Source organism: Chlorocebus sabaeus, chromosome 9, assembly GCF_047675955.1.
Source record: "Chlorocebus sabaeus isolate Y175 chromosome 9, mChlSab1.0.hap1, whole genome shotgun sequence".
Taxonomy (NCBI): Eukaryota; Metazoa; Chordata; class Mammalia; order Primates; family Cercopithecidae; genus Chlorocebus; species Chlorocebus sabaeus.
In genome coordinates this window covers 136,040,140-136,066,871 of record NC_132912.1, presented here as the reverse complement: position 1 = coordinate 136,066,871, position 26,732 = coordinate 136,040,140, and the positions used below count along the sequence as shown (strand labels likewise).

General features: G+C 56.1%; 1 protein-coding gene across 7 annotated transcripts; it reads left to right on the top strand.

Annotated features, from left to right (window-relative positions):
• The first annotated feature begins 9 nt into the window (after positions 1 to 9).
• Positions 10 to 26,685, top strand: TUBGCP2 (tubulin gamma complex component 2). Of its 7 annotated transcripts, XM_073019499.1 has the most exons (19): positions 15 to 117; positions 5,136 to 5,246; positions 5,974 to 6,195; positions 8,335 to 8,463; positions 8,845 to 9,021; positions 10,488 to 10,647; positions 14,762 to 14,969; positions 15,238 to 15,449; positions 15,796 to 15,985; positions 18,086 to 18,231; positions 18,969 to 19,149; positions 19,529 to 19,709; positions 20,340 to 20,512; positions 20,754 to 20,882; positions 21,873 to 21,993; positions 22,861 to 23,004; positions 24,397 to 24,516; positions 25,342 to 25,505; positions 26,421 to 26,685. In XM_073019499.1, exons 3-19 carry the CDS (start codon positions 6,046 to 6,048, stop codon positions 26,554 to 26,556), a joined length of 2,721 nt encoding a protein of 906 aa, XP_072875600.1. In that variant the 5' UTR covers positions 15 to 117; positions 5,136 to 5,246; positions 5,974 to 6,045; the 3' UTR covers positions 26,557 to 26,685. The 7 variants fall into 7 exon arrangements, with proteins under 7 accessions (XP_072875604.1, XP_072875601.1, XP_072875603.1 ...); XM_073019503.1 differs by lacking the exon at positions 5,136 to 5,246 and having other exon boundaries at positions 10 to 117; positions 6,010 to 6,195; positions 15,250 to 15,449; XM_073019500.1 differs by lacking the exon at positions 5,136 to 5,246 and having other exon boundaries at positions 10 to 117; positions 6,010 to 6,195.
• Positions 26,686 to 26,732: the final 47 nt, after the last annotated feature.

Here is a 26,732-nt window from a genome sequence, read left to right as displayed (position 1 = left end):
CCGGGCCCGGGCGGGCGCAGCCTGTCGGCCACCGTCCGCCAGCCGAGCCGGACGTGACGTCGTGCGCACTTCCGCCGCCGTGGGGGGCTGCGCGGGGGCTGTGGCTCCGGTACTGCGGTGAGTCCCGGCAGAGCGCGGGCGCGGAGAGGGGTTTGGGGGACTGCCGGGCCCGGGGGACCACTAGGCGACGGAACTGGTGGGACGCGGCTCTTCCCGCGCGCTCCCTCTGGCTGCGCAGCGGTCCCCGAACTCTGGGCCGCAGCCCTTGGGGCCTGCACCGGCCAGGCCAGCGTCTTGTCCCGCGGCCCGACACTCAGCCGGGGCGGGGCGGAGCGGGCCTCCGGGTCGTCCCAGGTGTCCCCTCCCAGCCCTGGGAAGCCGGGTCGCAGGTCGCCCTCTCGTACGCTCTCTCCCGTCCGCCTTGGCCCGGCTCTCGTCTCCCGCCTGTTGGACCGCGGCAGTCCCTGGATCTTGTTCCCTCTAAACCAGTCGCAAACCGGAGCCAAAGTGGCTCCGGTTTTATTGCAACCGTTTTTAACTTAAAGCGCTTGGGTGAATTCCCGTTACTTTAGTTCAAAGGCCTTTTCCTGGTTTGTCGGGGTCCTGTCGACGTCTCCGGTCCCCGCAGCTCCCGTGAAACACACGACCTGTGCTAGGTGCTAAGGGTGTGTGGGTGAAGGCGTCACAGGAGAGCGCGGCAGCCTAGTAGGAGAGACAGACGTCAGACTAAAGAGTCATCTAATTAAAATGGTGATTGACAACACGGGGGAAGCAGTGGAGGCTTCAGATCTACTGCAGAGAATGGGCCCGGTGGCGGATAGAGGCTTTAGCTTTCTCGTTCTGTCATCCAGGCTGGAGTGCAGTGGTGCGATCATAGCTCATAGATCGCTGCGGCCTCAAAACTCTTGGGCTCAAGTGGTCCTCCTCCCTCAACCTTCCAAAGAGCTGGGACTGCAGGCCTGAGCCACCATGCCTGCCCCTGTACTTTTTCCGTGTTTAGGTACAGGAATACCTCTGTGTTACAGTTGCGTAGTGTTCAGCACAGCCACCTGCTGCGCAGGTTTGTGGCCCACAAGCAGGAGGCTCCACTGGGTGGCTTAGGTGCATTGTAGGCCTTACACCATCAGGTCTGCCAGTGACTGATGATAGCTCAGAAGGAAATCATGTAACCATACGTTTCGCTTTTTTCTTTTGGAGATAGTCTCTCTCTGTCGCCCAGGCTGGAGTGCAGTGGCACGATCTGGGCTCACTGCAACCTCTGCCTCCTGGGTTCAAGCGATTCTCGTGCCTCAGCTTCCCAAGTGGCTGGGATTACAAGTGTGCGCCACCAGGCCTGGCTAATTTTTGTATTTTTGTTAGAGACTGGTTTTCACCGTGTTGGCCAGGCGTTTCTCAGAATGTCGAGTGGTGCCTGACTGTACTTTCTGTCTCTGTGAAAGCCTTTGGGCTCTTGACATTTTCCACAAGTTGTAAAATAATTTTTCACACCAATTTGTACAGTTAGCTTTGAGCTCTCAACAGAGGCTCTTGTTCACGTCCCTCTGTGTTTTAATCACTTACTCACTAGGAGTGTGTGCCCTGCTTGTCCGTGGTGGAGTGTGGCATGCATGCCTGGCTTCCTCAGCTCGTGTCCTTGTAGGGTCCAGCCCCACAGGGTCAGTGGGTTTTTCTCTCCGTGTACGGAGATGAGAGGTTGTAGAAATAAAGACAGAAGACAAAGAGATCAAAGAAAAGACAGCTGGGCCCAGGGGACCCCTGCCACCAAGACGTGGAGACCAGTAGTGGCCCTGAACGCCAGACTGCACTGATGTTTATTGGATACAAGTCAAAGGGGCAGGGTAAGGAGTGTGAGCCATCTCCAGTGATAGGTAAGGTCACGTGGGTCACGTGTCCACTGGACAGGGGCCCTTCCCTGCCTGGCAGCCGAGGCACAGAGAGAGAGAGACAGCTTATGCCATTATTTCTGCATATCAGAGACTTTTAGTACTTTCACTAATTTTGGTACTATAAAATAATTTTTCACTATTTTGGTAATATAAAAGGCAGAGCCAGGTGCACAGGATGGAACATGAAAACGGACTAGGAGCGTGACCACTGAAGCACAGCATCACAGGGAGACCGTTAGGCCTCTGGATAACTGCGGGCGGGCCTGGCTGATGTCAGACCCTCCACAAAGAAGTGGAGGAGTAGAGTCTTCTCTGAACTCCCCCGGGGGAAGGGAGACTCCCTTTCCTGGTCTGCTAAGTAGCGGGTGTTTTTCCTTAGCACTGAAGCTACCGCTAGACCACAGTCCGCTTGGAAATAGGCATCTTCCCAGGTGCTGGCGTTACCAGTAGAGCAAAGAGCCCTCTAGTGGCCCTGCCCAGGCATAACAGAGGGCTCACACTCTTGTCTTCTGGTCACTTCTCAGCGTGCCCCTTCAGCTCCGTCTCTGTATGGCCTGGTTTTTCCTAGGTTATGATTGTAGAGCGAGGATTATTATAATATTGGAATGAAGAGTAATTGCTATGAACTAATGATTAATGATATTTATATGTAATCATGTTTATGATTTACATCTAGTATAACTTGTTTAATGTATTTTATTATACTGGAATAGCTCGTGCCCTCGGTCTCTTGCCTTGGCACCTGGATAGCTTGCTGCCCTCACGTCCCTGGGTAGCTCACAGCCTCTGTGAAAAGGACTTCAGTCCCGCCCAGTCACAGACGCTGGGCCTGCCCGTTTGTGTGATTAATAGTAAGAATTCAGGAGCATCAAGAAGACCAAGTAAGCGGCCATGGCTAAACAGTTCCTCAGAGCTGTGTCTTCAGTGGAATGCTGCACGTTCTGGTGGGACAGCTGTCTGGATGATTAACGTCCCTGGCCCTGGCCCTCTAAGTACCGAGAGCAACCTCCGGGACCGTGACACCCCAGAGTTGACCCAGGACTTTTCCAGAGGTCTCCTGAAGTGGGGGGACTCTGTGCGGGCGCAGGCTGCCCTTTTGGAGGACGGGTCCACACATTCAGGGAGAGCAGTAGGCTCCTCACAGGGTGAACACTCATGACGTGCGGGCATCTGTGCTTCTATTTCTAGAAGAGATGGGAAGTTTCCTGAAGGTAGTTTTAATTTTTTTTTTATTATTATTATTTTCTTTGAGACAGAGTCTTGCTCTGTTACGCAGGCTGGAGTGCAGTGGCGCGATCTCGGCTCACTGCAAGCTCTGCCTCCCGGGTTCACGCCATTCTCCTGCCTCAGCCTCTCCGGTAACTGGGACTACAGGCGCCCGCCACCACGCCCGGCTATTTTTTTTTTTTTTGTATTTTTAGTAGAGACAGGGTTTCACCATGTTAGCCAGGATGGTCTTGATCTCCTGACCTCGTGATCTGCCCACCTTGGCCTCCCAAAGTGCTGGGATGACAGGCGGGAGCCACCATGCCCGGGAGGTAGTTTTTCAATAAATACTCAGATGGTTTTCCTCAGAGGTAGCTTTCTCTCCCGACTTGTGTCTGGTGGGGGACTGCTTTGTTTTGGTGGCAGATGGTTTTCTTGCCACCTAGCGTGACCAAAGTGTGTCCCAGTCCAGCAGCTACAGGGCAACCTGCAGTCCTCGGGGAGCCCAGTAGAATGTGGGTGAAACAGGCTCCCCTTGGATTTGAAGAGGCCGCTGGCCGGAAAGTTTTGGGCTGTCCTTCTGCTTCGCAGGTAGTTTGCAGGGCCTCATCCAGGGCTCCCGTGACTTAGAAAAGCAACTGGTAGTTTAAGATATTGTCAATGATTGGGACCCAATTTTCCTTTTGCAAACTTAACCATTTCTCAGGTAACTGAGTTAATACCTCCAGGTAGTAACAGTGGCCGCGTGTTTGTTTCTGCTTTCCTGGTAACAACACTGTAAGAACTTAACACGTATGGGCCCTTTTGTGCTTTTTCAGGATGATTTCACTTCTCTCCACCACAGGTCTAGGCAGGACCTAGGGCTTCCCCTTTTCAGAAGAAGCTTGGAGAGGACACGTCCTTTTTCAGGTTCCTACAGCCTGAAAGTGGCCATGTCAGTGTCCGGACTGCGTGGGGCTCCGTGGCGTGTGCCCTGCCTTGTGCTTGAACTGTAGTTACCATGAGTGCCTCCTGAGTCAAAAGCATGTATGTGAGCAACTTGGGCACCATGCCTGCTTGTCGCTCTCCTTCCATTTTCGGAGATACCCTGCCTGTGACCAGTATTTGATGTTCATCTACGGATATGCCCTTCTGTCACACAGGATTAGAATCTTGGTGTCGAGTCCCACGCTAATAGTCACTAGTGAATTAGCATATTGTGGGAGTGTGTGCCAAGTCTTCTGTACTCGATGTTTTGTTGAACTCATCCTTGTCTTCCTGAAGCTGTCACAGAGTGGTTGCTTACCTTTTTTGGGTCATAGAGCCTTTGAGAATTTGTTGAAGGGCCATCTCCTCAGAAAATTCACAAATTATTTTGCCCATAACTTTCAAGGGCTTGTCTGTTATTGATTATTCATGGATACCAGATTAGAAACCCTTGTGTAGATGAATTGAAATGTTTGTGAAGCATGTAAAGTTTGCTTATGTTTGTTTTTTAATGTATAGCCAGTTGCCTTGCCTATGTGTGTTTTTTGTTTTTTGTTTTTTTGTTGAGACAGGGTCTCCCTCTGTCGCCCAGGCTGGAGTGGCTCAAGTGATCCTTCCACCTCAGCCTCCCGAGTAGCTGAGACTACAGGCATATGCTACCATGCCCAGTTAGAGTTTGTGTTTGTTGTAGAGACAGAGTCTCACTGTGTTGCCCAGGCTGTCTTGACTCCTGGCCTTGAGCAACTCACCTGACTCAGCCTCCCACAATGCCGGGATTTCAGGCAGCAGCCACCGCACACAGCCATGTGTTTGTCTTAATGGCCTTGTGGCAGAACTCTCAGTGACAGAGGCTAACGACCAGCCACTGCTGGGAGAGTCGGGGTGGCGCTCACCCTGCACCCTGACCCCACGCAGTGTTCTGCTGCCCACTTGGGTGTGTCTGTGACGGCTTCGATCTCGTATGTGTTACGTGTCTCCTGGTGAGACCCTGGGGCAGCTGGAGCTGCAGTGGAACCTCACCTGGCTCAAACGCGCAGGGAACGTGTAGAGATCTTACCAGAGCATCTCTGTCGGCAGCCACACTTGGGCAAGAAAAGGAGATGTCACAGGTACCGGAGCGAAGAAGGAATGCAGAGCCGGCCAAGTGAATGGAGCTGCGGCCGAGCACCCCAGGGTCTAAGAACCAGGGTGGGTCTCTCGGGTGGAAGCTGGGATTTTGTTGTGTGTGCCGGGAGCTGGCACAGTGTCAATGGCTTGGGCCTGTGCAGAGCTCCCTGTGTAGACTCCACAAGCACTGCCTCCCATCTGCACATCTGGGACCAGAAAGCTCCGCCCACCAACCGAGGCGAGCAGCAGAGCATCCCTGCTGGCCCAGACCCGTGTGTGGAGGGAGGTGCAGGAGAAAGGGAACCCGGGTCTCAGGCCCCATTCGTGCTGCCCACGGGGATGGCTCCCAGAGCTGTGGAGGCCGCCTGGAAGCTGGAGGCAGGTGAATCCCAGGCCCATGCAGAGGACCCTCTAGAGGCTGCTGGGGTGTCGGGGTGGGGCCCCAGGCCGGTTGATAACTTGGTTTGTCAAAGGCCTGACATTGGCCAGCCTTAAGGGTTAAAAAAATTTTGTTTTAATCCCAGCACTTTGGGAGGCTGAGGCGGGCGGATCACAAGGTCAGGAGATGGAGACCATCCTGGCTAACGCAGTGAAACCCCATCTCTACTAAAAATACCAAAAATTAGCCGGGCATGGTGGCAGCACCTGTAGTCCCAGCTACTCAGGAGGCTGAGGCAGGAGAATGGGGTGAACCCGGGAGGCGGAGCTTGCAGTGAGCCGAGATCGCGCCACTCACTCCAGCCTGGGCCACAGAGCGAGACTCCGTCTCAAAAGAAAAAAAAAATTTTTTTTTGTTTTATTTCTACAGTTTAAATTTTATGAATAGCTGCCCTCTTACCTTTAGAACATATTGTGATGTTGGTGCCTCAGAGGTAAAACCATGAGTGAATTTCGGATTCACCATGACGTCAATGAACTGCTTAGCCTGCTGCGTGTCCACGGAGGAGACGGGGCTGAGGTCTACATTGACCTGCTTCAAAAGAACAGGACCCCGTACGTTACTACCACTGTCTCTGCTCACAGTGCCAAGGTGAGCACTGCCCTTGGGGTAGCTCTGTGCAGAGCAAGCATTGTTCCGGGGTCAGGATGGTGCGGGGTGAACCCACCCCTGGGTCCAGGTGCAGGGTGAGCGCCGTCCCTGGGTCAGGGTGCAGGGTGAGCCCACCCCTGGGTCTGGGTATAGAGTGAGCCGCCCCTGGTGCAGAATGGTGCAGGGTAAGCCCACCCCTGGGTCAGGGTGCATAATGAGCACCGCCCCGGTGCAGGCTGCAGGGTGAGCACCACCTCTGGTGCAGGACTCTGCAGGCTGCAGGGTGAGCGCCGCCCCGGGGTCAGGACAGCGCAGGGTGAGCGCCGCCCCGGGGTCAGGGTGTAGGGTGAGCGCCGCCCCGGGGTCAGGATGCTGCAGGGTGAGCGCCGCCCCGGGGTCAGGACGGCGCAGGGTGAGCGCCGCCCCGGGGTCAGGATGCTGCAGGGTGAGCGCCGCCCCGGGGTCAGGATGGCGCAGGGTGAGCGCCGCCCCGGGGTCAGGACGGTGCAGGGTGAGCGCAACACCTGGTGCAGAGCTGTGTGCCGTGCAAGGTGAAGGGTGAGTGCCCATTCCTGGGTGGCCTCAGTGGTACCGGCTACGATGGCAGACAGTACTTGGGCTGTGTGTGTTCAGCTCTGATTCTGCTGACTCCCCCCAGCAGCTCCTGTGGTTCACCCCACTGTGCAGATGAGTAACGGAGGCCCCAGGAGAAAGCGGGGCCTAGAACTCTCCCTCTTCCCCACTCTGTCCGCTGCAACTGTGAGGAGGGAGAGTCCTGACATGCATTCCTGTGGTCTTAACCATGTTGAAATCCCTTTAAGATATTTCTTTATTCAAATTATATGTAATTCAGAATTATAGATTTTCAGTAAAAAATGATTTTGAATTTGAAGTCTATTTTTAAAAACACATTATGAAGCTTCAGTTATTTAAACAGGCTAACAATGGTACAAGGATAATTAGGCAAATTAGCCGAGTGGAATAGAGAGTTTAGGGACACCCATGTTATAGTTCATTCTGAGGGAAGCATCGTAAATCACTGAGTAAAACATAAACCCTGCCGGGCACGGTGGCTCACGCCTGTAATCCCAGTCCTTTGGGTGGCCGAGGTGGGTGGATCACCTGAGATTGGGGATTCGAGACCAGCCTGGCCAACATGGAGAAACCCCATCACTACTAAAAATACAAAAATTAGCAGGGCGTGGTGGTGCGTGTCTGTCATGCAGCTACTCGGGAGGCTGAGGCAGGAGAATCACTTGAACCCGGGAGGCGGAGGTTGTGGTGAGCCTAGATTGCGCCATTGCACTCCAGCCTGGGCAACAAGAGCAAAACTCTGTCAAAAAAAATAGTGTAACCCCTAGGCTTGCACATAATAATAAATTCCAGAGGGAATCAGTGAAACGTATACAATTAATGCATAAACTACTGAGAGGAAATGCCAGTCGCTACTTCCAGTACAAACCTGAAGAAGCATAAAAGGGCCGGGCGCGGGGGCTCACGCCTGTAACGCAGGCACTTTGGGAGGCCGAGGCAGGTGGATGGCATGAGCCTGGGAGTTTGAGACCAGGCTGGGCAACATGGTGAAATCCTGTCTCTACAAAAAATTAAAATAATACGAAGAAGCACAAAAGGAAAGAAACCATTATGGGAAATATGGATAAGGTTTGTTTTGTTTTGTTTTGAGGTAGAGTCTCACTCTGTCACCCAGGCGGGAATGCAGGTGGCACGATCTAGTCTTATGCAGTCTCAGCCCCCCAGGCTGAAGTGATCCTCCCATCTCAGCTTCCAGAGTAGTGACCACAGGCGAGTGCCACCACACCTCGCTAATGTTTGAATCTTTTTGTAGAAATGGGGTTTTGTTATTTTGGCCAGGCTGCTCTTGAACTCCTGGACTCAATCTACCAGCCTTGGCCTCCCAAAGTGCTGGGATTACAGGTGTGAGCCACTGCCTAGCTCAAAATATGGATAAGTTTAACATAACATGGAGATGGGTTTTCTCAGTTTATTTCAGAGGGATGATTATTTAGCCTACCCAATTTAACTGTATTGGCTTACTGTGCATAATTTTCTTAACAGTTTTTTTTTTTTTTTACAGTGCTTTATTATTGTCATTAAATCACTCATGTTTGTGCTTTTGAGGTTAAAATTGCAGAGTTTTCTCGTACTCCAGAAGACTTTCTAAAGAAATACGATGAACTGAAATCTAAAAATACGAGGAACCTTGACCCACTGGTGTACCTATTGTCAAAGCTCACGGAAGACAAAGAGGTAGGTGCCCATGCCGCATGCCACACCGCGCCCGTGCAGCCCGTGTTGGGAGTGAGGTCGTGTCTCCTGCTCTCTCCGCGCCACCTTCCTGTCAGCTCTCCCTCCCTCACACCAGTAACGCTTCTAGACCATGTAGGACCCTTTTGGTGAATCAGAATTAAAGATTACCCATGCTGGGTGTAAACATGAGAAGCAGCCTCTGGGGCACTTTGAGCTCCCCTGTGTGTCGCGCTCAGCTCCTGCCTGTTGCATGCGTCGTTTTGCTGTTAACAGGGGTGCCTGTCAGGGTGGGGGGCCGTCCTGGTGGTGTCGCCCCTCCTCTCCCACTGTGGCCAAAGAGGTGCTGGCCCAGCGTGAACACACAGTTTTGCATGTTTTCAGACTCTGCTGTACTTACAACAGAATGCAAAAGAAAGAGCTGAGCTTGCAGCCGCTGCTGCAGGCAGCAGTAGCACCAGCGTCAACGTCCCTGCTGCAGCCTCCAAGATCTCCATGCAGGAGCTTGAGGAGCTGAGGAAGCAGCTTGGCAGTGTGGCCACAGGCTCCACGCTACAGCAGGTACTATGTGCATGACTGTCCACGGGCTCCACGCTGCAGCAGGTACTGCATCTGTGGCTGTCCACAGGTGCCCATGCTGCAGCAGGTACTGTGTCCATGGCAGTCCACAGGCTCCATGCTGCAGCACACACTGTGTCTGTGGCTGTCCACAGGCACCCACGCTGCAGCAGGTACTGCATGCATGGCCATCCACGGGCTCCACACTGCAGCAGGTACTGCGACCGTGGCTGTCCACAGGCACCCACACTCAGTGCTGTGCTGGACCCCTGCTGCAAGGGCATGCCTCTCTGTCATTTATTAAAAATGAATCCCAATTGAGAGAGGTCAAGGCTTAACGCTTGATCATGACCTAGCTCTATATGTTTATTTTTGTTTTTAAAACCAAGAATTCTGAACCACAAGAATCAGTAGCAACAAGGTTCTGACCCACGTGGGAGTTGTGCTGCCAGGCGGCCACGTGACTCTGAGCCCACCCAATCCTGACTCCCCATTTCCCTCCTCTTATTTTTGACAGTTTTGAGGGAATGCTTTCAGATTGTTATAATTTTTATTATTCCTTCTGTATGTGGTACTTGTTCTTGGTTTTGATTTTATGTCCTACCCTGGTCTTTTGATGTAAGCCATCTCCCAGTCTCTCTCCTTGGAGCTGCCACGTTCCTGCCTTTATGACCTTAAAACTCCCTTTGGAGCTGTGTCCCTGAGGCGTCCTGGCCTTGTGGTGCATGTTGAATACAGCGGCTCCCGAGGGCCTGGCCGGTTTTTGCTGGGCACGTTCTGTGCTGGACGTGGTGCTAGGCCTCTGTTCACGTCTCCCTCAGCCCTGGCGCCGCGCTCTGTGTGGCACGTAAGGAGACTGGGTCGTGCTGCCACGTGCAGAGACAGCTTGCACTTGCCCCTGTGCCTGAGCAGCCCTGAGTGGGAGTCAGTGCTTCCGAAAGCTGGGCCAGCCCAGGCCGACCTGTCAGCTTCCGGCGGCCACTGGCACAGGAAGGCAGGCGCTCTGACCACATGTCAGGAGCCAGCCTGTCGCGCTGGGGCCGTTCTCCGGCAGGGTGAGGACGCAAGTCTGTTGCTAACACCTGTCTTCACCCAGCAAGTGGTGTTCAGACCTAGTCACTGCCAGGAAGAAGCAATTCAGCTTGTTCATGGGGCACCCTCCTCTGAAACAGCGGCTCTGTGCCAAGGTGCCCCCCTTCTGTGGTTCCCACTGCTGGTGCCCATGGTTTCCCAGGGGGCCCTTGCTGGACCTGGACTCCTGAGAGGAGGGGCTAGGGCTCCCCGTCTGCCCTGTTCTCCCCAGCCCCTTGTGTGGCAGGGATATCGAGCTGCGTTTCTATGTGGCTGACTCTTTGTGGGTGCTAAATTGACTAATCATCTTTGCTGTAGATGTTAGTTTCTACAGGTGTCTTGAGTGTTTGCGCTAAAGTGTATCTTTCTGGTTTTGTTTTTAAAAATGTCCTTGCTAGTCTCTGGAACTTAAAAGAAAGATGCTTCGAGACAAGCAGAACAAAAAAAATTCAGGCCAGCACCTCCCTGTCTTCCCAGCGTGGGTGTATGAGAGACCTGCCCTGATTGGAGATTTCCTGATTGGTGCTGGCATCAGCACAGACACCGCTTTGCCGATAGGTACGTGATGCGTTTATTTCCGGGCTCTGCCGATAGGTACGTGATGGGTTTATTTCCGGGCTCTGCCGATAGGTACGTGATGGGTTTATTTCCGGGCTCTGCCGATAGGTACGTGATGGGTTTATTTCCGGGCTCTGCCGATAGGTACGTGATGCGTTTATTTCCGGGCTTTGCCGATAGGTACATGATGGGTTTATTTCCGGGCTCTGCCAATAGGTATGTGATGGGTTTATTTCTGGCCCCTGGGCAGGACACTCTGAGGCCCAGCCCTCCTCTGGGCCTGCCCTTCCTCAGGTTGTGAGGCTCGATGCTGACTGGCCGCTGCCTCCATATTCCCATCCCAGGTGGCAGCAGAGAGTGGCTCACCTGGGTCCTTGAGGGTTCTTCTCCCATCCCTCCTGCCAGAGCTGTGGGGCAGCCTACAGCAGGCCCCTCCCCAGCTGGCATCCTGGTGCCCTGGTACAGACCTGCAGGCACCAGAATTGTGTGCAGCACTTACTTCTGAACAGTGGTTCGTAACTCCCATAGATTCTGTTCTCAGAGGCCTCTTAAAGTAGTGCTCGTGTAAACAAGATGCAAGTGAGACCGCACAAAGACGCGGGTGAGACCACACAGTCATTTCAAGGCATGTTGTTGGGGACCCAGGATGTGTTCATCTGTCACAATTCATGGGTACATTTTTATCTATTTTTAATTCTTTTGAGATGGAATCTCACTCTGTCGCCCAGTCTGGAGAGCAGTGGCGTGATCTCGGCTCACTGCAACCTCCACCTCCCAGGTTCAAGCAATTCTCCTGCCTCAGCCTCCCAAGTAGCTGGGACTGCAGGTGCCACCACGCCCAGCTAATTTTTGTGTTTTTAGTAGAGGTGGGGTTTTGCCATGTTGGCCAGACTGGTCATGAACTCCTGACCTCTGGTGATCTGCCCACCTTGGCCTCCCAAAGTGTGGGATTGTAGGCGTGAGCCACCACACCTAGTCAAGTACATTTTTAGATTGAAAAATGAGATTTCACAAACTTAAGGACAGAGATACCTGCTTATCTTGCCTCTGCCCATTAGTCCAAACTCAAGAGGCAGCGTGGAACGCGGTCTGCTTTCCCACTGCTCGTGCAGCTCTGCGGTGTAGGCACCGAGAGGCCAACCCTTGCCTTTGCCAGAAACCCTGGAGAACGGTGACATGAAATCCACCTGTTTTCCTCATTCCCAACAAACAGAACTCTGCTGTAAGTTAACGAAAAGCGTAGAAAACAGTCTACTTTGGCTGGGCGTGGTGGCTCACACCTGTAATCCCAGCGCTTAGGGAGGGTGAGGTGGGTGGATCACCTGAGCCCAGGAATTCGAGACCAGCCTGGGCAACATGACAAGACTAGTCTCTACAAAAAGTATAAAAATTAGCCGAGTGTGGTAGCGGGCACCTGTAGTCCCAGCTCCTCAGGAGGCTGAGGTGGGAGATCACTTGAGCCTGGGAGGTCGAGGCTGCAGTGAGCTGTGATCATGCCACTGCACTCCAGCTTGGGCAACAGAGTAAGACCCTGTTTCAAAAAAAAAGAAAACAGTCTGCTTTGTGCAGTGTGTTTTCAGTAATAATCCAACTGTGAAGACTTAGGGAGAGAGAGCCGCTCCCTTAGCGGGTATTTAGCGGGCGGCCGGGGCAGCAGTGGGCATCTAAGAGCTCATGATGCCCAGGGAGGCTTCAGAGAAGGACGCGCGGGTCCCTGGGGCCCGAGATCCCGGCAGTGGAGCACAGCGGAGCCAGCTTTCTGGTGTTCAGGCTTTCCCCCTATGTTCCCCATCCAGGGAAGGGGCTGTGTCCAATGATGCTGAGTGCCACGGGCAGCTCTGAGCATGGCGGCGATTGGAAGCAAGTGTGTGGGACTCGGCTGTGAACCCTGCAGCCGGCTCTCAGGTCAGGGTGCGGGGTGCCCTCGGCACACTCAGGACCCTAGAGAAGGGGCAGCCTCGCCCCACCTCCCTCCCACGGCCACAGGTCCCAGGGGTGCCACCAGCATTGAGCCTGCCTCGCCTCCCTTTGTCCGCACTGTCCCCGCCCCCTCGTGCCGCCTGTGCAGACTCGAGAATGGAGCTCACCGTGGTGTTCGTGCGGGGCCTGTCCAGCCCTCACCCCACGATTTGACCAGTGCCACACCACGGGACCTTGCATGACCTGGGGCCCGCGTCCTCTGGAAAACACCCCTGGAGTGGTGTGTGATGAGGACACGTGCCTCGGAAAGCATCAGGACCTTGTGAGCACGAGGCGGCTCTCAGCCCTCCACATTCCCGCCGTGCCTCTCCACAGTGTGGGCGTCCACCTGGCCGGCGCCGCCGCCGCAGTGCCCTCCCTCTCGTCGCTGCTGTGCAGCGTGCGAAGCTGTTTGCCTGCCCGCGTCCTGCCTTTTCCCCACACCGGCAGGGAGGAGCCACGTGGTCAGTGGTCGTTCGGACGTGGTGATTCGCAGACGACGACGCAGGTGTTGAGAAGACACCAAGGATGTTGAATATCGGGGAGGTGAAGCAACTGACTTCTTTTTTTCTTGAGACAGGGTCTCACTTCGTTGCCTTGGCTGGAGTGCAGTGGCGCGATCTCAGCTCACTGCAGCCTTGACCTGCCAAGCTCAGGTGATTCTCCCACCTCAGCCTGCCGAGTAGCTGGGACTGCAGGCGTGCACCATCACACGCAGCTAATTTCTGTATTTTTAGTAGAGACGGGAATTTGTCATGTTGCCCAGGCTGGTTTGAACTGGAGTCAAGCGATCTGTCCACCTTGGCCTCCTAAAGTGATGGGATTACAGGTGTGAGCCGCCGTGCCCGGCCTTGAGGCCCTCCACAGTCAGGCGGCCGGATTTTGTGGCTGTGGGTGAATGAGGCCAACATGGTGGAAAGTAAGTGGTGCAGAGTCAGAGGCAGTTCCTGGAAGATGCACTTGCTGTTCTCGAAACCCCAAGCCACACCTACTGCTTTAGGAATGGCAGACCTCAGGGTCTTGGTTTTATTGGTCATCCTGAGAAAGCCACTGGAGTAATAGACAGAAATGGAACTTGAAGTTGAAAAGTGTAGATCTGCCAGCCTGGGCAACACGGCCAGGCCCCACCTCTACAAAAAATTTAAAAATTAGCCGGGAATGGTGGCATGCGCCTGTGGTCCCCGCTCTGAGGGAGGTTTAAGAGGCAGGATCGCTTGAGCCTGGGTGCTCAAGACTGCAGTGAACTGAGATTGCACCACTGCACTCCAGCCTGGGTGACAGCAAGATTTGTCTCAAAAAGGAAAAAAAACAAGGACAATGTGGATCTGCATCGTGATTGAGGCTTTTGCTGAAGGGCTTGCGTTGGCGACGGATTGCAGCTGCGCTCAGAGTCTTGAGGCCTGCAGTCACAGGACACTTCCCAGCAGACGTGTGAGGCCGACAGTGATTTTGCAAACTGGAAGCGTGTTGTATGGAGCCTTCCTGAGCTGCTAGGGCCTGGTTTGGGTGTGGTCTGGCTGGCACGGGGCCCTTTCAGGCCTCCATGGGGACAGTTTCAACATCGTGCTTTCCTCTGGTGCTCCTCCCGGCCCCCCACGGAGGGCCCGCCTGAGGCTGTGGACTGAGAACTTGGTCCTGGGACGTGAGGGGTTTGGTGGGTGACGGCCCGTGGCTGTCCTCATGAGGAAACTTAGCTGCGTGTCCTGCAGCCGTCTCATGCTGTGTGGATAGACATCATCAGCGTTTCTTAACGTATAAATGATAACTTTTTGAAGACAAGGTTTTTTGTCCCAGAGTAACCCAGACTTACCAAGTTGTACTTACGAATGTTGAAAGTGCTGCTTCTGCTGGAGTTGCCTTTTCAACTCCTAACTTCATCTTTTCAAATGTCAGCCATTACCTGAGCATGGCAGAGCCCAGTATGGTGAGACCTTGACACCAGCCCCCGCGCCTCCCAGGCCGGCCGCGTCCTGTGGTGGCCGGAACTCAGCCTGTGGCTGCCCAGTGGGGTCAGTCAAAGCCAAGTGCAGTGGCTGACCTTTTATACCCATAAACAAAGAAGAAGAGCAAGAGAGACTGACCCGTGGAGGAGGCACGTGGCTGTGGGGGCGTGGGAGTGGGGGCCACGGAGCCACAGCGCTGTCTGTGCCTGCAGGCACGCTGCCCCTGGCCTCGCAGGAGTCGGCCGTGGTGGAGGACCTGCTGTACGTGCTGGTGGGCGTGGACGGGAGGTACGTTGCTGCTCAGCCCCTGGCTGGGAGGCAGAGCCGGACCTTCCTCGTGGACCCCAACCTGGACCTGTCCATCAGGGAGCTGGTGAACAGGATCCTCCCGGTGGCTGCCAGCTATTCCACCGTGACCAGGTAGGCACCGGGTGCGGTCGCTGGGGGCGTGCCCTGTTGTGTGGGAGGGGTTGGGTCCCGTCCTGATGACCATGGGGACGGTGCCAGACTCAGTGTTGGAGGGTCTGTGAGTCACCGTCCAGGGTCCTGACTCATCTCCTCCTAGGGGCAAAAGTTCCCCTCTGGGATGTGGGGTTCGAGTGAGTCATCTGCTTCCTGTTTGGGATGAGACTTAGAATATCAGACGTTTTATGTGCCTGCAGCTTGCCTTTTTGAGGAAGTCTGACAGCTTTTCTCATAGGTTCATTGAGGAGAAGTCTTCCTTCGAGTACGGGCAGGTGAACCACGCCCTGGCGGCCGCCATGCGCGCTCTGGTGAAGGAGCACCTGATCCTGGTGTCACAGCTGGAGCAGCTGCACAGGCAGGGCCTCCTTTCGTTGCAGAAGCTCTGGTTCTACATCCAGCCGGCCATGCGCACCATGGACATCCTGGCCTCCCTCGGTGCGTCCTGCCCGGGGGCATGGGGCAGTGGGTGGCAGGTGTCCCAACACAGCACCCGGTGTGAGGAGAGACCGCAGGGGCCGTGGAGCAGCCGCCCAGGGCAGGTGCGTGCGGCCAAAGCCCCTGTTGCTCCATGTGTTATTAACTTGCGAGAGGAAAGCCCTGGAAGCTCTTACTGGTCAGCTTAAATCAGCAACTGCAACCACACAGTTCATACGTATCCCTGAGAAGCAGCAGCACCGTCCCAGTAAGAAGGTTGGAGAAGCACGAGGGGCCCCCAGCAGTGTTGTTGCTAGGCTAGGCGTGCACTCCCTTCTCGGCAGTGAGCCTTTCTTTCTCCCCGCAGCCACCTCGGTGGACAAAGGCGAGTGTCTTGGGGGGTCCACGCTGAGCCTGCTCCACGACAGGAGCTTCAGCTACACGGGGGACAGCCAAGCGCAGGAGCTCTGCCTGTACCTGACCAAGGCGGCCAGCGCTCCCTACTTTGAGGTTCTGGAGAAGTGGATCTACAGGGGCATCATCCATGACCCGTACAGGTAGGGCTCCGGGGACACACAGGACACGTGCCGCCCTGTCCCGTACAGGTAGGGCTCCGGGGACACACAGGACGCGTGCCGCCCTGTCCCTTACAGGTAGGGCTCCCCGGGGACACACAGGACGCATGCCGCCCTGTCCCGTACAGGTAGGGCTCCGGGGACACACAGGACGCGTGCCGCCCTGTCCCTTACAGGTAGGGCTCCCCGGGGACACACAGGATGCATGCCGCCCTGTCCCGTACAGGTAGGGCTCTGGGGACACACAGGACACGTGCCGCCCTGTCCCTTACAGGTAGGGCTCCCCGGGGACACACAGGACGCATGCCGCCCTGTCCCGTACAGGTAGGGCTCCGGGGACACACAGGACGCGTGCCGCCCTCTCCTGTACAGGTAGGGCTCTGGGGACACACAGGACGCGTGCCGCCCTGTCCCTCACAGGTAGGGCTCCCCGGGGACACACAGGACACGTGCCGCCCTGTCCCTCACAGGTAGGGCTCCCCGGGGACACACAGGACGCGTGCCGCCCTCTCCTGTACAGGTAGGGCTCCCGGGACACGGAGGACGCGTGCTGCCCTCTCCGGGGGGCTCTGGCCTTGCTTTGCTTGTGGTCTCAGGAAAGCACACACCAGACAGGCATCCACTTGCTGCTGCCCATGCGGCCCAGAACAGGAATGGCCCAGCTGCTTATGGCCTTATTCTTTTGTGTGCAGGACATTAAATTGCCTCCAGCTAGGTCCTTCGGCTTCTTTGGTGCATGGATTTCCTGATCTGATGGGGTCTGTTGGCTTCTCTTCAGCGAGATACATTTAAATGCATAAAAATATGTTAGTTTCCAAAGAATTGTATTAATGTCTATCATGTCGACATACCATTGTTGAAATATTTTCTTTTTTTTTTTTTTTTTTTTTTTTTTTTGAGACGGAGTCTTGCTCTGTAGCCCGGGCTGGACTGCAGTGGCCGGATCTCAGCTCACTGCAAGCTCCGCCTCCCGGGTTTACGCCATTCTCCTGCCTCAGCCTCCCGAGTAGCTGGGACTACAGGCGCCTGCCACCTCGCCCGGCTAGTTTTTTGTATTTTTAGTAGAGACGGGGTTTCACCGTGTTAGCCAGGATGGTCTCGATCTCCTGACCTCGTGATCCCCCCGTCTCGGCCTCCCAAAGTGCTGGGATTACAGGCTTGAGCCACTGCGCCCGGCCTTGAAATATTTTCAAAAGATGCATATGTGATGTGGATGTGTTGTGTGTGTGATGTGGACGTGTTGTGTGTGTGATGTGGTCCTGCTATGTCTTCCCTAATGGACCAAATACAATCTGGTACAATGGGCACCTTTAAACAAAGCACCTTCGCACTCGAAGCAGATGATGTTTGAGGTTGTTCAGATGACAATGTGGAGATGTCTGGTTTCTGTCCATGTTGGCCCCACACACCCCACACGAGCATCATTTTGTTGCCTGGGTTCATCATGGAAGGAAATGCTAAATTCCAAAAAGAGGCAGGTGCAGATAAAGACCAATCAGTTTCCCACCTAGCTCTGCGGACCCTGCATTCTCCCTGGGCCCAGGTTAAATGCTCCATTCTAGAGTGAGGTTTGTAGGTTTGTTTGGTTTTCTTTTTTTTCTTTTTCTTTTTTTTTTTTGAGACAGTCTTGCTCCGTTGCCAGGCTGGAGTGCGGTGGCGTGATCTCGGCTCGCTGCAACCTCCACCTCCCAGGTTCAAGTGATTCCCCTGCCTCAACCTCCCAAGTCACTGGGACTACAGCCGCATACCACCTCGCCCGGCTGCTTTTTTGTATTTTGGTAGAGACGGGGTTTCACTGTGTTGGCCAGGATGGTCTTGATCTCTTGACTTTGTGATCCACCCACCACAGCCTCCCAAAGTGCTGGGGTTACAGGTGTGAGCCACCGCGCTCGGCCCCTAGGTTTGTTTTAGCCCACAGTTGAGAAATAACTGGTAGGTTAGGCTTGGCCCTTGTGGAACGTTACTTGGAAGTGTGCTGGCCTCCGTTAAGGTCCCTCCACGCTGCTGGCCTGGAGAAGTGTGTCGTCTGCCTCACAGGCCCCCTTGCTTTGCCTGTGACCGAAGCACTCCCTGTGGTTTTAGTGAGTTTATGGTCGAGGAGCACGAGCTGCGGAAGGAGAGGATCCAGGAGGATTACAATGACAAGTACTGGGACCAGCGGTACACCATCGTCCAGCAGCAGATCCCTTCCTTCCTGCAGAAGGTGGCGGACAAGATCCTCAGCACAGGTGCAGTGCACACAGCGGGGACCTGGCCCGGGGCTGCAGCACAGCTCTGCCTGGAGAGTCTCCTGCAGCCCAGGCCCTCCCGAGGGAGCCTGCGCCTCACCCTGTGGGCGTCCTGAGCCTGGGTGTCCGTGAATATGGGGCCGAGGTCAGGACCGGCCCATGAGCTGGGCTGCAGTGCTGAGTTAGGCCGTGAGATGGTCTCTGTTGCCAGGTTTCATCAGGTTTCCATCGCCAGGACTTCGTTTTGTCCCTGACCCTAGGAGGCTCTCTCACGAGTGCCTTCCCTATTTCTCATTTCTGATTTCTAAAACTCCATTAGCATGACAGAAAAAACCGTCAAAGACACGTGCCTGCTGGCCGGCAGTGTTTTCAGTCTCTGACCACACAGGTTAGGGCCTGACCTAGACCCAGGGCAGTGGTGCGGGGTTGGACTCGGCACTTCGGGGCCGTCACGAAAGGGTTGGGAAGCGGTTAGCCATCTGGTTTTCATAATGCCTTTTCGAGATTATTTCTGTGCCCTTGGTTAGAAAATTCCAGATGTGCAGAGCCACAGCAAAGCCCTGACGCCACCCCTCAGTCTGTAGCAGCTGACCGTGATTTACCAGGAAGGAGCAAGGGTGTGGAGCCGCCTCATGCAGCCCAGTTTCCAGTCCACTGCCTCCTGTGTAGACGAAGACAGCTAGGGCCTGAGATCGACCATGTGGAGAATAAAACTTTTAATTTCTATCCGTTTTCAGGAAAATATCTAAATGTGGTCAGAGAGTGTGGCCATGACGTCACCTGCCCGGTGGCTAAAGAGATCATCTACACGTTAAAAGAGCGGGCGTACGTGGAGCAGATCGAGAAGGCATTTAACTATGCCAGCAAGGTGCTGCTGGACTTCCTGATGGAGGAGAAGGAGCTGGTGGCACACCTCAGGTGATTCCCTGCTCTGTCCCTGTGCGGGCGCTCGCCTCCCTCAAACCGGAGCCTGTGGGACGTGGCGCTGAGATCGCTGGGTTTCTTCTGGCAGCCCTGCCTTGTCTTTTTGAAAGTGGGCACTGCCAGGTGGTCTCTAGCTCAAGGACCTGGCACGCACAGTCGGTGGTGTAGGCCCCGGGTCACCTTGTCCAGAGGTCCAGCTCCCTTCCTTGCCCAGGGCCCACCAGCCCCTTCTCGGCTCTTCCTGCCACAGCCTACATGGTGGTCGCACAGCCCCTGCCCGAGAGCCAAGCGCTTAGCCCGTTGTGTGTTTTAGCATGATGGCTGTGGCGGGCCCCTGCGGGTGGGACGTGCTCACATCTGCTCCCTGGCGCAGGTCCATCAAGCGCTACTTCCTCATGGACCAGGGCGACTTCTTCGTGCACTTCATGGACCTGGCGGAGGAGGAGCTCCGGAAGCCGGTGGAGGACATCACGCCCCCCCGCCTGGAGGCGCTGCTGGAGCTGGCCCTGCGCATGAGCACGGCCAACACTGACCCCTACAAGGATGACCTCAAGGTGGGCGGGGGCCTTGGAGGGGCTGGGAGGAGAACGCAGCAGAGGCCAGCCCTGTCCCCCACTCCCTGCCCGGGTGGGGCAGCCGCGGGGTCTGTTTCCTCCACTCTCGGCTGTGGGGGCTGCTTGCCGGGATCGGGGGTCTTCACACTTGTGCTCACGAGGGGCACAGGTCTCGAGATTTCCCGCAGTGCCCTTGTCAGCCTGGGTGTCAGGTTGTGCTGGCCTTGTGGAATGAGTGTGGACCTGTCCCTCCACCTGCTTTTTGAAAGGGTTTCAGGAGTGGTGTTCTTTTTGTTTTTGTCTTTCTGTCGTTGTTGTTGTTTCCGTCCTAAGGAATCACCTTTCTTTCACCATCCCAAGCGTTTTTCCCTTACACCATCCACAGCAGCAGTGGGTATTTACAAAGTACTTCATCTGAATTTCTCTTGTTTTGTTTTGATAGGAAGTGGTTCAGTTTTGAATTTGATTTATCAGTAGACGTTTGGGTTTTCGAAAAGCCTCTGAGGTTTAGAATCGGAATGTAGGGAACCTTATGTCGGCGCTGGGTCTGTGAGCGTGGATGGTGTCGGGATGGGACTTCGCGTCTTTTCCTTAAAACTGGATGCTTTGTTTCATTTCCTTCCCTCCAAGATCGACCTGATGCCCCATGACCTCATCACTCAGCTCTTGCGTGTTCTGGCCATCGAGACCAAGCAGGAGAAGGCGATGGCTCACGCCGACCCCACAGAGCTGACGCTGAGCGGCCTGGAGGCCTTCTCTTTCGACTACATCGTCAAGTGGCCCCTTTCACTCATCATCAACAGGTGCGGGTCAGCCACTCGGGCACTCGCTAGGTCTTCACTCAGGTTTGGCAGAAGCAAGAACTGTGCCACCCAGTGGCCACCTCGTCCCACAGAGGACCCAAGGCGGCTGTCCCCGGCCTTCAGTGCTGGGGGATTCACGGGCTGTCCGGGGGCCGCCGTGCAGACTGTGGAGCACAGACGCCATGTGCACGACGCCACCTGTCACGGAGGCCCGCCTGAGGTGCCACTGCCTCTCTTGCAGGAAAGCCCTCACTCGCTACCAGATGCTCTTCAGGCACATGTTCTACTGCAAGCATGTGGAGCGGCAGCTCTGCAGCGTCTGGATCAGCAACAAAACCGCCAAGCAGCACTCGCTGCACTCCGCCCAGTGGTGCGTTCCTTCTCTGTCCCCCGTGTGCCCTCCTGGTAGACAGCTCTGCTTTCTAGGCTTCTGGAAACGTCATCTGGAGGTGCACGTTTGTAGCTTTAGATCCATAATGCTTCATTTTCCTGTCTTGGGGCTGCGCGGCGCTGCCGTCCACCCCGCAGGGGATGCTGGCTCTGTCCCTCAGCCCTCTCTGGAGCCTTGTGGTCACTGCACGGGCATGGAGACCACCCAGGTCAGTGTGCAGGACATAAGCTCCTCCCGAGAGCAGGCAGCCACATCTTGCTGGAACCAGAGGTGCTTTGCTGCTGGTCTGTGGCTCTAGGGTGTTGAAAAAAGAGGTCGATGGCAGAGCTGCCTAAGAATTGTCCAGTCGGGTGCGGTGGCTCCTGCCTGTAATCTCAGCACTATGGGAAGCTGAGGTGGGAGGATTGCTTGAGCCCACGAGCTTGAGACCAGCCTGGACAATGTAATGAGAGCTCATCTCTTAAAAAAAAAAAAAAAAAGAAAATTGTTTTAATGAGCCAGGAATGCCTGTAGTTCCGGCGACTCAGGAGGCTAAGGTGGGAGGATTGCTTGAGCCCAGGAAGTCAAGGCTGCAGTGAGCCAAGATCCAGCCACTGCACTGCAGCCTGGGCGACAGCAGGACCCTGTCTCTCAAAAAAGAAAAATTAGATGAGAAAGAAGTCATCTCAATCATGAAGCACAAATGTTCATCTGCCGTGTGGCACCTTCCTGGTGTGGGCTCCTGGGGCTCCAAGGAGTCTGTCCACCAAGGAGCCCGCATCCCAGTCTCCACTGTCCGGCTGGCTGGGGGTGTCCCTGCGGGGCACAGGTTGGTAGACGGTGACAGTTTGTGCTGGGCAGACACAGGAGCAGCGGCCATGTCTGATGGACTGGGAGGGGCACCTGTTTTGCGGAAGAAACAGCCACGTCCACTGGGTGCCGTCAGGGCCACGTCCTCCATGGCTGTCCTCCGTCCTCCGTGTCACTCAGGTTTGCTGGGGCTTTCACTTTGCGGCAGCGAATGCTCAACTTCGTCCAGAATATTCAGTACTACATGATGTTCGAAGTGATGGAACCGACCTGGCACATCCTGGAGAAAAACCTGAAATCTGTGAGTTTTAGCTCCATAGATCGTAACAATCGAAAGCCAGTTTCCTTTCACATAATTAATGTGAGGGAGACAGGGAGGGCAGGAGAGGCAGGGGAGGGCAGAGGCAGGGAGAAGGGAGAGGCAGGGGGAGGGGAGAGGCAGGGGTTCCCCCCGGGGCGGAGCTGTCCCAGCATTGCTGGCCACACAGGGGACCCCTTGCTGCCTGCCTTCATCTGGGGACTCTGAGCAGTCATTGCCCCCAGGGTCATCCCTTCCACACTGCGCATCTGAGGCTGAGGGGCCTGAAGGCAGAATCTGTTGTTACCAAATTCTAGAAGCAGCCGCAGCCTCCCTTCCTGTCTTCTGCCTTAAGAACTGAAACCCCGGCCGGGCGCGGTGGCTCAAGCCTGTAATCCCAGCACTTTGGGAGGCCGAGATGGGCGGATCACGAGGTCAGGAGATCGAGACCATCCTGGCTAGCACGGTGAAACCCCGTCTCTACTTTAAAAAAAATATATACAAAAAACTAGCCGGGTGAGGTGGCGGGCGCCTGTAGTCCCAGCTACTCGGGAGGCTGAGGCAGGAGAATGGTGTGAACCTGGGAGGTGGAGCTTGCAGTGAGCTGAGATCCGGCCACTGCACTCCAGCCTGGGCGACATAGCGAGACTCCGTCTCAAAAAAAAAAAAAAAAAAAACTGAAACCCCTTCGGGGCGTGCCCATCATTTTTTTAGTGGTATTTGGAAGTTTTCCCCTAAAAGCCCAAGGCCCATTTAAGAGGTGGAAATGCGTGAACAGGAATGCGCAAAGCCCGAACTGAGCACGTGCGCACGCGAAGCCCATCTGTCGGCCACGTCTTTCTGAGAAGGGGCTTGGTCTGTTCCCCAAAGGCCTCCAACATTGATGACGTCCTTGGCCACCACACGGGCTTCCTGGACACCTGCCTGAAGGACTGCATGCTCACCAACCCCGAGCTGCTGAAGGTCTTTTCCAAGCTCATGTCTGTGTGCGTCATGTTCACCAACTGCATGCAGGTGCGTGGGCGTGGGCGGCACCGTTGGGTGGGCAGACCGTATCCCGACTGCGGCCGCACGCAGCCTGCTCACCTTTTCCTGCCCTTGTGTGGGTGGAGGAGCCACTGGGATCTGAGTGTTTCCAGAACTCCTGGTCTTCCTGGCCGGGTGGTTCCCTCCTGGAGCCCCTGCCCTGGCAGCGTGAGCAGGGCTGTGTTCCTCCGAACCGTCCCTCAGCCTCCGTGGTGCTGGTCTCTGTCTGGGGCCTTTGTTCATGGCCCTTGTGCGCTCTTTTCCTCAGCACTTGAGTTATTTGGTTCCGTTAAGGACCTGCGGGCACTAGTCACAAGCAGCTGCCCATTTGGTGATGGCGCAGAACCTGGGCATCTAGCGGCAGAAGGGGCGCCTGGGGCCACGCTAGGGCTCGGGGGGTCTGGGGATCAGGGTCTCCAGGCAGTGCCATGGGGAGGGTCCGGAGGAGGGCACGGGCGCTTTGAGCTATTGCTGACATGTGAGAGCCATCTCGGGGTCCCAAATAGGGAAACACAAAAAACACTGCTCTTAGGAAAATTAGTTGGTCTCTGTGAAGGCAGACCTGGGAATTCTGTCAGCACAGCTGAAGTCATTTCCCCTGCAGCCACGGGGATGCTCGTGTGCTCCTGCAGCCTCAGGGATGCTCGTGTGCTCCTGCGGCCTCGGGGATGCTCGTGTGCTCCTGCGGCCTCGGGGATGCTCGTGTGCTCCTGCGGCCTCGGCGGGGATGCTCGTGTGCTCCTGCGGCCTCGGCGGGGATGCTCGTGTGCTCCTGCGGCCTCAGGGATGCTCGTGTGCTCCTGCAGCCTCAGGGATGCTCGTGTGCTCCTGCGGCCTCGGTGGGGATGCTCGTGTGCTCCTGCGGCCTCGGCGGGGATGCTCGTGTGTTCCTGCGGCCTCGGCGGGGATGCTCGTGTGTTCCTGCGGCCTCAGGGATGCTCGTGTGCTCCTGCAGCCTCAGGGATGCTCGTGTGCTCCTGCGGCCTCGGCGGGGATGCTCGTGTGTTCCTGCGGCCTCAGGGATGCTCGTGTGTTCCTGCGGCCTCGGGGATGCTCGTGTGCTCCTGCGGCCTCGGGGATGCTCGTGTGCTCCTGCGGCCTCGGGGATGCTCGTGTGCTCCTGCGGCCTCGGGGATGCTCGTGTGCTCCTGCGGCCTCGGGGATGCTCGTGTGTTCCTGCGGCCTCGGGGATGCTCGTGTGTTCCTGCGGCCTCGGGGATGCTCGTGTGTTCCTGCGGCCTCGGGGATGCTCGTGTGCTCCTGCGGCCGCGGGCTACAACAGAGATGCGGCGGGTGATGTACCTGCAGGAGTTGTTTTTTCTGCAAAGCGTTGTGGTTGTAACTAACAGAAGCATTTCCTTGCGACTCTCCACCCACTAGAAATTTACACAGAGCATGAAATTGGACAGCGAGCTGGGCGGGCAGATGCTGGAGCAAGGCACCGTCCCGGGGCTGCCCACAGGGGCCGAGGAGCGGGCCCGGAAGGAGCTCACCAGGAAGGTGCGTGGCCTCCAGGGTTGGCCAGAGAGAGATGCTTCCTCCCGCCTGGGGCAGCGGCCTGAGCATCCTGACACAGGGAGAACAAATCTCCCCCCCTTTTTCCGTCTCTCCTCGGATTGAAGAAAAGACTTAAAATTTGCTTCCAAGCACAAGCACAAGAGCCTCTCACAACCTTCTCAGCTCGCTGGTTCCCACCTCAGCCAGTCAGACTCGAGGGCGCCCCCACAGATCTTCAGAGCAAGCACTGTGCAGGGCACCCTGGTGAGGACAGGGGCCACAGCCGCTGTCCCTGCTGAGCGCTGGTCCTGAGTTAGAACCATCAGGCTCTCAGCAGGCACGGACAGGCCGCATGTCCTCGGAGGCATGGCCCTGTGGCACCGCTCTGGAGTGGCATGAAGGGTGGGTAGTCCCGTGTTCACACGCTGGAGTGGAGCTGCAGAGAGGAGTTGGGTTTGGGGGCCTGTGGGGGCCAGAAGTGAGGGATGCTGAGAGGCGCCCCGACCTCCTTGCTGAGAAGCTGCTCGGAAAGCTTGTGCTTTGCTTGTGAATCTGACCCCAAAGGAGAGCTCGAGGTACAGTCTTGTGGGGTCTGATCCTTGACCACCTCATTCCGCGAGGCCTGGAGTGTTTCTCTGAGTGCCGGGTTTTCAGGAACGTTTTTTGACGTCCTTTTTACCTTGAATCCCATGAAAACATCGTGGAACCCATGTTTTCTATTTAAGAAAAGAGGAAGAGAAAGGACATCGGCCTGCTGGGAACAGCATGGAGCCAGGAAGGCCCGCGGTGGGGGTGGGCATTGCTCACGTGCCCCGGCTTTCTTTCCAGCACCTGGCCGAGCACGCGGACGCTGCGCAGCTGGTGTCTGGCTTCGAGGCCACCATCAACAAGTTTGACAAGAACTTCTCAGCCCACCTGCTGGACCTCCTGGCTCGGCTGAGCATCTACAGCACCAGTGACTGTGAGCACGGCATGGCCAGCGTCATCTCCAGGTGGGTGAGCGCCTGCCCCGGCCCAGCCCAGCGCCTGCCCCCGCGCAGAGCCTGCTCCACTCCAGCGCCTGCCAGCCCAGCGCCTCCCCCACCCCAACACTTGCCCCAGCCCAGCGCCTGCCCCAGCTCAGCACGAGCCCCTGCATCCAGGCCCCATCTCCCCTGCACCCTCCCCTGGTCCACCTGGTGTAGCCTCCTTTAAGAAGGTGGGGCAGGTCTGTGTTCTGGTGCTAGTGCTGGTCATGTGCCACTCCCTGAAATCAGGCTAGCCCGGCTCTCCCTGGGGCGTGACATTCTGTGCAGCTGGGCTGCCCCGTTGGCACCCTGCAGCTGTGCGTGTCCTGTGGAGCTGGTCAGGCCTGGGCCAGCTTCCCTCATGCTGCACTGAACACCTAGCCTGGGGAAAGGGGCCCAGCCCTCGGGGGCAGGGAGGGGGAAAGGTGGCCAAGCTGCCAGCCCAGAAGAGGTGCTGACCGGGAGTTGGAGGGTGCTATCCTTGGGTGGGGGCTGTCCTTGGGAAAGTGCCTGTTTGTGCTTTTGGACCACACTGTGCCCTGTCCCCCAACAAACGTCCTGATTTCCTGAGCAGGGGTTTCTGAGGCCACCCTGCCTTGAGAACTACTGCTTGGTTCTCCAAGCCCCTGACACCTTAGGCCCCATTGCCAGGCCCTGCTGAGGTGACAGGAGCCCCAACTTTCTGGGGCCAGGAGAGAAGAAACCTGTGTTTGTGCCTTTGACCAGGACTGCACAGGACTGAAGACCTTTCTGTGGAAATAGTAGTTAGGTGCCTCACTCTCTCCCCTGCGGAGCCTCCTATGGTCTCTGTAGCTGAGCACTTCCCCATGGTAGGAGCAGGGCTGCCCAGCGTGCACCCACAGAAGGGGTGCGCCCTAGCTGCACTGTCCTTCCTCACAGGCTTGACTTCAACGGCTTCTACACGGAGCGCCTGGAGCGCCTGTCTGCAGAGAGGAGCCAGAAGGCTGCCCCCCAAGTGCCTGTCCCGCGGGGGCCCCCAGCTCCTGCACCCAGGGTCGCAGTCACTGCACAGTGAGCCTTGGCTGCAACAGGAAGGAAGGGTGTGGGGTCAGCAGCGACTGGTGCAAATGGGTCCAGAATTTTCAAATCAAAATGCTCTGTGTTCTCTGTCTTTGCAGTTTAAATACAAAGCAGGAATGATCGACTTACCTCATTTTGTTTCTCAGGGCGCTGGGTTTCATTTTATAGAAG